Consider the following 10274-nt stretch of genomic DNA (forward strand, 5'->3'; position numbering starts at 1 on the left):
AGTTGTGAACAATTCATGTTTAGTTTGAGATGTAAAGCCATCTTTAGAATCATTACGTTACCGTATTATTGGGATACCCCCGATAAATAATCAAATGACAAGAGAAAGGCTACAAATAATGCGGTATCCATTGAACTAAAAACCCCTGGAAGGGCAAAGGTCATTTGCGAGTACGGAAATCCGACCGACGCCATTATCAGTTAATGTTCAAGCTAATTTCATTGTGTTCAATGTGAGAAAGAAATCTAATTTCAGATTTAACAGCTATGGAAGGTCACGAATACACCGCTCAATCAAAGGAACAGACTACTGAGATTACTACTAATAATTTATGTACGAGAGATAAGGGTGTAGGTGCACAGTGCTATTGCTATTCCATGAACTGCAAAAACCGCAAGAATGGACTTTTAATGGAAAAGGCATGACATTTCACAAGTGAGTCACTTCTACTACTAGTTCTATTACTATTGCTCAAGTCTACGACTACTAATAGTTGTGCTACTACTAGTTAGTACTGCCACTAGTTAGTTCTACTACACTAGTCACTGGGTGAGTGAGAGTCGATCAGTGTCACTACTGAGTGTACGAGTTTGACTGTATTTTGTCGGTGATCAGATAAATTTATAAGCTAGTGAGTGAAATGTTCTTCCTTCAGAACGAAGGTTTTTTATTATTTAAATTTTGAATTTTTTTTATATTAATATTTTGGAACTACAACCCATTAGGTTATTTCTAAATATTGATATTTGAAGGAAGTGTTTGTCGTGCTTATAATATTATTTATTGTTGTACCTGGATCTAGCTAGCAGTAAGGAGATAAGAGTAATAATACTATTGTTATTACTACTGTTGCTAACTAACTACTACAGTTTCATTTTAATTTTTAGATTTCCAAAAAAGCAACTGAGAACTCTCGTTATTTACAATGGTATCGCAACCGCAGAAGAGTGAATAAGCCTGATCCTTGAGCACTTATCTGCAACGAACATTTCAATGATCCATGTTTTGACAGCAGGTTAAAACGTTCGACTGAAGTCATTTAAAGGTAATATTTTTCAATGTTGAATGATACTTTTTAATGATTGAATTTAAAACCATATTGTCAAGCACAGTGCTGCAAGGTTGTTCAACTTAAAGTAGCTATATCTAAAAAAATTTTAGAAACCTCAAACAGCACCCAAAACAGTGACAGCTGCCACAGCAAGTGCCTATGAATATGTCTGCAGCTTAGCAGTTGTGTGATCTGTTCTCTGTGATTCTTCGTTTCTGGGATTTAATGTCCAACGCATAAATTATGCTGTCCTTTTTATCGTGTGTTAACTGTGTAAATGTTTTTTTCATTTCTTAGTTGTTGTAATAAAACTACATAATACTCCTGCAAATCATAAATTCCGTATTGATAGCGATAACTTGCAATTTAGAACACAAAACATCTTTTTGGAACAAAAAAAATCAAAAAAATCGATTTAAATAAAAAAAATCAAATAAAACAATAGAAATCGATTGTTTTGATTTAAACAACCCTGCCTACAACACAACAGGGTAAGACATGGTGAATCTTTTCATATCAAATAACGGTAATGTGAATTTTGTTGCAAGTCAACCATTAAGCTTTATGCCTAAGATGAGTGTAAATGACTTCCAGTGAAAATTGCCACATTTTCATTTTACATAGCGATATGGTAGCATTTTGAACTGTTTTATTTTCGTTTATTTTATTAGTTGTATTGTTGCTTATTAAGGGTACTATGTTTATGTGAATAAGACATTCATTTTTGTTGATTTTATGTAATTGTTATAATTGATGCTTTTGTTTAGGGGGTTGGAATAATAATCCTACTGTTACTCAGTTTAAGGCTACCTCCGCAAACTTATCAGCAAATGTGGTGCTGAATCAGATGCTAGTAAGACAGGTAATGTTACTGCTCAAAACGAGATTCTCATCATACAGGCTACTCCAGAAGTTGATCAGTTTGTGGAACTCAATGATTTCAGATGTCAAATTTCTGTTATAGGTAACAGTATAGTCTATATAGCTGGCTACATTGTGTAAAAGCTAACTAAAGTGCTCTCGTGACATTGGCTGTCAGTTGCTGGTTACCACTAAGTCAAGTATCCAGTACCGACATCTCTATACTCTACTCAAGCTACAAAACAATGGAGGATTGGTGCGTCCATCAGACGATGTCATCAGGATCCTGCTAGTTGCAGATCAATACTTTCGTATTCAAACAAAGCCAGATCCACTCCATTGTGTGGTGTATTTTATCAGTAGTGTAAGATCTAGTGATGTGTTATGCTTTGGGAAACACCTTACGGATACGGGAGATGGCATATCCAACCACTGCATCATTGATGAAAAACCTTATTCAGTCGTTTTATGATCTCTGACAGCATCATTATGCTAAAATCCTACTCTCAAACTGCAAGGTGCATCTTTGTGGCATACAATACTAAAGTAGTACTTTTTAAAGGCCAGTAACAATGTAATCGCTGTAATATTCATCTGCAGCTGTTGTTGTGCTGTTATTCCTAATCTAATTTAGTTCTAAGAAACTGATGCACCTTGGCTCAATATCCACTTCTATACAAATCTCCTTTTACACAGTTTCTGTAACGTGTATGTATAAGTTTAATCATCTGATTACACTAATTCCTGCATTTCCTTGTTTGCATTATTTTGATTATTTTCTATTACAACTGTTTTTAATTTTCATTTAGTTGTTGCAGTAGTTCATTCCATCTTTTACAGATACTGTATTATACATATCATACATTTATACGCTATTATCACTTAAATCTTGAAAACAGTTTCTGTTTTGGCAGCATACCTATGTGTTGTTTTTATCGAAATACTTCATGTGCTAAGTTTTTCCATATGCATTTATGCATATATAATATAAATTTTAATATAATGGAACAGTTGTTATTTGCCTGAATATATCATTTGCCGGGTTTATGCATTTGTAATACAACAGTTTGTATGAGTAACATGGTCGACGAAAATCTATTATACATATATTTGGTTACAACTCGCCATGCAACCATTTTAATCATCATCACCTGCAAGCACTCAAGAGGATCATTTGAGAATCAATGCGGTACTTCTAAAAAAAATCACATTCACGATATTTCTTAACAGTCGCTAAAGATATACCTTGTGTTGCCATGCTATAAATGAGTTCAGAGTTGCTTCTACTTCGAATCATGAAAATGGTAAAATCTGGATGCATACGAAAGCATTTTCCATCACTAGCTATTTGTGTTTGCTACTAGCTATAACGCGTTTGCATTCGCTGTGAGAGTATAATTCGACATAATAGAAATGCTCACTGCTGATAGATCCGAATCGATACGTTGAAACAGCTGGGTACAAATTCATCGGCAGTGGACAACTCCAAACCCATTCAAAATATGACACAGTAATTGTGACACATTTGAGAGCGAAACCATGCTGGCACCTGTCACTATGCATCAGAATTGATAAATAATGACTGCCATCTTTTCGCATCTATCATCTCCAATATTTCACATCTACACTTTCCAACATTTCACATCTACACTTTCCAACATTTCACTGGTGATGCTTCCAGGAGAACAACCAGTAGTCAAACGTGGATAAATCTGGCATCAGTCAGTCATGAGCAAACAACTCCTAATAGATCGCAAAGGCCTGCATCTATAATGATATAGGCGCAGAAGAAAAGTATTTTGTCAGTTAAGCTCAACTGTGAATAGTGCCTCACAAATAAGACCTTCATACACTTCTTTACAACACACCTTAACAACTGGTCAACTAGTTGGGAGGAGACAATTAAACATAATTGTGGCGAGGTTCTCTGATGAAATGTTCTTTAGTTCACCAGCAATGCTGCCAAAAGCAAATCAGGCCTTGTGGGAAAAATCACATCACATAATTAAAGTTTTAGAACATCTTTATAACATCTTATGTAAGGATTGTTTAGATGAGGGACACGCAAGATGTGTATGTCAGAGGCGCTCAGTGGCTTTTGTATGTGTAATGTATCTATGAAATTGGAGGTTGGGTATACAGGATAGTTTGTGTGAGTACATTAGTTTATTAAGACAAGCTTCCAATCAGTTATAATTCTCTTTACAACACCTTGATCTAGTCACTCTCATATGTCTCTCTATACCTCACTCATTAATATGGCAACTATGGCACTGCACATGGGAAGGTTGTTTGTCATCCACCAGAACATTCTTCACAGGCTATAACACTAACTTCACGGTTTTATGAACACAAACATATTAATATATGCAGAAGGAGGGCTGAACTGAGATGTTACATACATACATTACTGTAATGGAAACAGAACTGACTGATATACCAGCACTTGTGTAGTACCGCTAATGTAAACCAGCTTGATGGACTCCAAGCTTGATTACATGAAAACTATTTACTCCAGAACAAACTCTTAGAACAAGTGGTGGCCCTGAAAAGGGCCGTTGGGCGACTACATGAAAGCAGTCAAATTACTTAGAACTGGTATACTTAGTAACAGCTTTGGTGCCTTCAGAGACAGCATGCTTGGCTAATTCTCCAGGAAGAATGAGACGAACAGCAGTCTGTACCTCGCGGCTAGTAATTGTAGAACGCTTGTTGTAGTGAGCAAGCCTTGAAGCTTCAGCAGCAATTCTTTCAAAGACATCATTGACAAAGCTATTCATGATGCTCATGGCCTTACTAGAGACACCAGTGTCAGGGTGAACTTGCTTAAGCACCTTGTAGATATAGATGCCATAGCTTTCCTTCCTTTTTCTTTTCCTCTTCTTGTCTCCAGATCTGGCGGCCTTGGCCTTTCCAGCTTTCTTAGCTCCTTTGCTGCTAACTTTGGGTGGCATGACTGACGATATCAGTTGAACGATGAAAGCCATAAGAACTTCTAGCGTCTTTATACAACATTTTATGCAAATTAGGTAGTTTAAATGCGTTTCTTTGATTGGTCATTTATATTTGGATTATTAGCGGTTGTAATAGACATCTTGAATATTTGAAAGGCGCTCGCTTAAAACAATCAAGTCCAATATCATTGGTTCATTTCAACTACTGATAAAGAAGTATAAATTTAACTACTTTCGAAACGCCGAAGTATTCGTTGAACAATCAGCCAAAATCTTCTAATCAAAATGTCCGGACGTGGAAAAGGTGGCAAAGCCAAAAGCAAGAGCAAAACGAGGTCTTCTCGTGCTGGTTTGCAATTTCCTGTTGGCAGAATTCACCGTCTTTTGAGAAAAGGAAATTATGCCGAAAGAGTTGGCGCTGGTGCGCCAGTGTATTTGGCAGCTGTGATGGAATACCTTGCAGCTGAGGTATTGGAGCTCGCAGGCAATGCTGCACGAGACAACAAAAAAACCAGGATCATCCCAAGACATCTCCAACTGGCTATTCGTAATGACGAGGAGCTCAACCGACTCCTAAACGGTGTTACCATCGCACAGGGAGGTGTTCTTCCCAACATACAAGCAGTACTCCTGCCAAGCAAGACCAAAAAGGCATCTGCCTAAGACCGCACTCGTGTAGTCCAAAACCCAAACGGCCCTTTTCAGGGCCACCATATCCCGAGAGTTGTTCTCAATTATCTTAAATATCAGTAGTTTTTGAATAATTCATGTGCATCATAAATACTATAGTTTCTTACTTGTGCAATTAGTGTATGTTAATCTAATCATGGCCTAGTATCGCAGTTTACAAAGCGTGCAGCTGTAATTTGGAATTGCGCTCAGGCATGCCAACCCTTGAGTGGGTAAAGGAGTGTCTATTTTGAAGGTGATTAAGACGCGAGGTTGATAAGTGGGGTGAATTTTCATAGCGTATAAAAACATCACAGCGAAAGATAGTACAACTCCATACGGCTACTTGGAGATTGGGGCAAAAAAACAGGTTAGCTTGGGTAAAACGAGTAATGGCGTGTCTCTCACACCTGATGTGTGAGTGGCAGGCCTGATCTGAGTAGAACATAAAATAGATCTTATAATCTTAGAGGTTGACTTGCAGCAAAATTCACATTACCGTTATTTGACATGAAAAAATTCACAATGTCTTACTCTATTGTGTTGTAGGTGCAAAATATGTGGAAAGGTGATTACAAGCTCTCAAAAGCTCAAAAACGAACATATCTTATATCTTACCGTAAAAATTCGTTTAATTTTTTAGCCTTAGCTCGAAGGAGTACATATCATTGTCTGATAATCATGACGAGCCTGTTGGTCACTTGCGATAATCGAAAAGTGCTGCAGCAATTATTTTCGAAGTATTGGGTCACATGAACAGATTACGACTTGCCGATTAAACCAGGCCAAACAAAACTGTAAAGTAGCGAGCATCTATAATTGATACGGGGTCTTCGGTAAAACCCGAAGTGTTTGTCCTAAACTAGTACTACGATGAGTTTTATATTGAGCTTTGTATTGGCCTTTCAATTCACGTGAGAACATATGTGACAAGACGATAACCAAATTTCGTGGCTACGTCATCGAAATATAACATAAGCATACTTTTGAGACAAATCTTTAGTTGCAAATATGAGATCTTTTAACAAAATAACATAACGTATTTGCATAGCTGTATTCGGCAGCTATGCAAATACGTATATAGCATATTCTGTATTCGTTTATGTATGAAAAACATTCTTCATATACATTGTAATATGATTGTATTTTTGTAAGGTGGAGGCTGCAAACGCATTTAAACGTATGAAATAATTTTGATATTTTGGCTTTTTCTCTCTCCTGTTTCTACTAACCATACCTGCCAACTCTCACGCATTGGGCGTGAGACTCACACAATCTATATCTATATCAACATATACAACTGACTATCATACATTCCTCTCTCAAATACATGTAAGGTTTTTACCTGTGAGATGTATGGCAAATGTTATTCAAAAACCCACCAATTGCTTTAAAGCGAGCTAGCAAGTGTAGGTTGATTGGTAATATTTCTAGAAAATCTAATCGTACGAGGTCGTGGTAAAGGGTAGTGCTGGATAATCATTCAAGTGTAGCCTGGGCATGGCTCTCGAAAAGCGTGTCGATAGATTCAGATCTCACGATGTAGTATTAGATGTGGCGCATTTAAAAGCCTATCGTCATGTTTTTGATAGGCTGGGTAGTTATGTAATACCCCGTTTGATAACAAAACGATAAGAACCATAAGTTACTATTCTCTTGCGTTTTCACGTTTGCAGTTTCATTTCATATACTGATAAAAAATAGAGTGATTCAAAATTCATCTATCAGAGCTAGGCATAGTCACGCTGAGACCAAAACAGTCTCAAGCTTTGCAACATATCGCAGGTTTTGACTAATTTATAGTTCTTCCTACTGGCTTCGGAAAGAGTATTTGCTTTCAGATGACACCCAGACCTGCCAACCCAAGAGTGGGGCAATGCGTGAGATTTGGTTTTGGGGCAATTGATGTATCAATGATAGTATATATGAAATTGTGGAAATTGGGGCAACAATCTCATGCAATTTCATTTTTTCTTTGGGGTGATTGCGTGAGTCTCACGCCCAATGCGTGAGAGTTGGCAGGTATGATGACACCGTTTTGCAGTGGTAGGTCCGAGTTGTTCATAATAACTGTCGCGAGTAATCACAATACTCGGGAGTAAAATAGAACTGAGATTACTTTTTCCTAGATAAACTTTTCTTTATTAGCGGCGTACGATTAATTTTTGTTGTTCTATTGCTATTCGTTTGTATTGTTATTTTGGAAATCTTTTATTCAATTGATTTAATTTTTGATTACAATTAAATCAAAACCGAATTAATTAAACATATGAAATAATATAACTCCCGTGATTGATTTATTATGCGACCAACATTTCATACATACCAACCAGCGTTTGTTTGCTGCCAATTCAGATTAAAAATACATGTAATACATAATACTCGCAAAGATCATAAAAAAGACCGTCACTCGATACTCCTTCGGAAATAACGATTGTGATATTAGCGATTGCAGAAGTCGACATTTAGAGTTGTCTTCCTCGCGTGTTGCAATGTGTCCCAGGCTCTCTCTCCCAATCCCCCACTGCCCCACGAGAGCCTTGCCCAGGCTAATTCAAGTGCATTCAGTTTTTCGATAGTTGTTCTCTCTCGGTTCATAGATTCAGAAGGAGAAGACAACTGCGTAGGAACCGAATTTTTGCATCACGATTCGATATTTGCGCATGCCCACACAGCAGCTTCCTAGCCAAATTTTCGAGATAGCATTGATCGGTAGTCAAATGTGCTTTGAGTATTTGTTTTCATCCACATTGTAGCAAGTCTTAACTCTTGCCAAATTAATTCATGTGATGTTTTGTAGTTAAGAGACTTCTATTTGTAATATATTATTATGGTATTAATCTTCATTAAGAGTAACCCTAAAATAAGACTTGTCAGAGTCTCACAATGAACACCACAATGGCTATTAGAAGGCATGACCGGTACAATTAACATTTCTCAAAAATGTGTCTTGTTAGAAGCTATCATTGTTGAAAATGATATCGTGCGCAGCTGCTACGGGTCAAGATATCTATTACTTGATGATCAAAGAACATACAAGCTGAAATTGTGTGTAATAGAAATTGCATGTGTCTACTAAAATATTAATGGTTGTCGAAATAAGCTTTGAACAACTCTTAGTCAGATGGTGGCCCTGAAAAGGGCCGTTGGGGCGAATACATGTTAATAGAATTAACCACCGAACCCATAGAGAGTTCGGCCTTGCCGTTTCAAAGCATACACAACATCCATGGCGGTGACGGTCTTTCTTTTGGCATGCTCTGTGTAGGTAACCGCATCTCGGATGACATTTTCTAAGAAGACTTTCAACACACCTCGTGTTTCTTCATAGATCAACCCAGAGATTCTTTTCACTCCACCTCGACGTGCAAGACGTCGAATAGCTGGCTTAGTGATACCTTGGATATTATCACGCAAAACTTTTCTGTGTCGCTTAGCGCCTCCTTTTCCCAATCCTTTGCCGCCTTTGCCTCGACCAGACATTTTCAAGTTTACGAATGACTTTACAATTCAGAATGACAATTTCTGAATTTACAATTCAGAATGACTGCAATGAGTGCGACGGCAGATTTATATTTGAAACAAGCGGTCGTCCTTTAGCTATAAAGTCTTAGTATCGATCGTTGTTTTATATTCAAATTATTACCCGTTGGCGCAAAATACATAGACGGAATACTGCCAGATAAGCGAGTGTCTCAGTGACTTTCGTAACTTATGGTATTAGTGACCAATTAGAAATCTTTATAGCTACCCGAAAGCGGTATAGTAGAAACAAGCTTTTTCTTTTCAAGTTTGAGCATTCGCTCAAAAATGTGGTATTTTATTATTTTAAACACATTAGATGCAATGAAAATAAAAACAATTTAGTAACATTTGTTCATACTGTCATTGATAAATTGCCTAAATTGTTAAACTTTGTTTGAAGCATAGTTGACACATATATTTTTCAGCCAATGAGAGTGCTTGATGCTTAGTGCGTAGAAATAAAAACGGCGAGGTTCCCTTAAGCGCTCATTTCAAATCATTGAACGGAACAGGAGACATGGCTCGTACAAAGCAGACCGCTCGTAAGTCCACTGGAGGCAAAGCCCCAAGGAAGCAATTGGCTACTAAAGCTGCTCGAAAGAGTGCCCCGGCCACAGGTGGCGTGAAGAAACCTCACAGATACAGGCCAGGAACCGTAGCTCTTCGTGAGATCAGACGGTACCAAAAGTCCACTGAGCTGCTGATCAGAAAGTTACCCTTTCAGCGGTTGGTTCGTGAGATCGCTCAAGATTTCAAGACTGATCTCCGCTTTCAAAGCTCTGCTGTAATGGCGCTTCAAGAATCTAGCGAGGCTTACCTCGTTGGTCTGTTTGAAGACACTAACTTGTGTGCCATTCACGCTAAGCGCGTAACCATCATGCCCAAGGACATCCAACTGGCAAGGCGTATCCGTGGTGAACGCGCTTAAATCAATTAGCCAGTCCTCCCACAACGGCCCTTTTCAGGGCCACCACTTTTACGAGAGTTGTTTCATGTCTTGTTCCTCGATAACTAATTAATAAGTAAACACTTGAATACTAATAGTATAGTGCAGACAATAGTGAACAATTTTCAGTGCCCATATGTGATAGCTCGACTACATACTAGTAAGTTTTCGTTCAAATCGAGTGCATTTTGCTATGGAATGCAGATCAAATCTTCCAGCCCTATGTGATGGGAACCTCACAAAAAACTTGATGTGTATTCTACAAATG

The 10274-nt window shown here is 37.8% G+C and overlaps 4 protein-coding genes and 1 long non-coding RNA gene across 7 annotated transcripts; 3 read left to right on the forward strand and 2 right to left on the reverse strand.

Annotated features, from left to right (window-relative positions):
• Positions 1-195: 195 nt before the first annotated feature.
• On the forward strand, positions 196-2910 carry LOC137403912 (uncharacterized). Of its 3 annotated transcripts, XR_010979633.1 has the most exons (4): positions 196-435; positions 888-1045; positions 1819-1913; positions 2016-2910. It is a non-coding gene; the product is annotated as an uncharacterized lncRNA (long non-coding RNA). The 3 variants fall into 3 exon arrangements; XR_010979632.1 differs by having other exon boundaries at positions 1819-2910; XR_010979634.1 differs by lacking the exon at positions 1819-1913.
• Positions 2911-4078: 1168 nt separating this feature from the next.
• LOC137403911 (histone H2B, gonadal-like) lies at positions 4079-4896 on the reverse strand. Its single transcript, XM_068090022.1, has one exon. It carries the CDS (start codon positions 4864-4866, stop codon positions 4498-4500), a length of 369 nt encoding a protein of 122 aa, XP_067946123.1. The 5' UTR covers positions 4867-4896; the 3' UTR covers positions 4079-4497.
• Positions 4897-5151: 255 nt separating this feature from the next.
• On the forward strand, positions 5152-5666 carry LOC137403909 (histone H2A-like). Its single transcript, XM_068090020.1, has one exon. The coding sequence runs from the start codon at positions 5152-5154 to the stop codon at positions 5527-5529; it is 378 nt and encodes a 125-aa protein (XP_067946121.1). The 3' UTR covers positions 5530-5666.
• Positions 5667-8530: 2864 nt separating this feature from the next.
• On the reverse strand, positions 8531-9029 carry LOC137403910 (histone H4). The gene has a single exon (XM_068090021.1). It carries the CDS (start codon positions 9016-9018, stop codon positions 8707-8709), a length of 312 nt encoding a protein of 103 aa, XP_067946122.1. The 5' UTR covers positions 9019-9029; the 3' UTR covers positions 8531-8706.
• A 542-nt stretch (positions 9030-9571) lies between these two features.
• Positions 9572-10193, forward strand: LOC137404406 (histone H3). The gene has a single exon (XM_068090606.1). It carries the CDS (start codon positions 9578-9580, stop codon positions 9986-9988), a length of 411 nt encoding a protein of 136 aa, XP_067946707.1. The 5' UTR covers positions 9572-9577; the 3' UTR covers positions 9989-10193.
• The last annotated feature ends 81 nt before the right edge of the window (positions 10194-10274 follow it).

The sequence above is a fragment of the Watersipora subatra genome, chromosome 9 (assembly GCF_963576615.1).
Source record: "Watersipora subatra chromosome 9, tzWatSuba1.1, whole genome shotgun sequence".
Lineage (NCBI taxonomy): Eukaryota > Metazoa > Bryozoa > Gymnolaemata > Cheilostomatida > Watersiporidae > Watersipora > Watersipora subatra.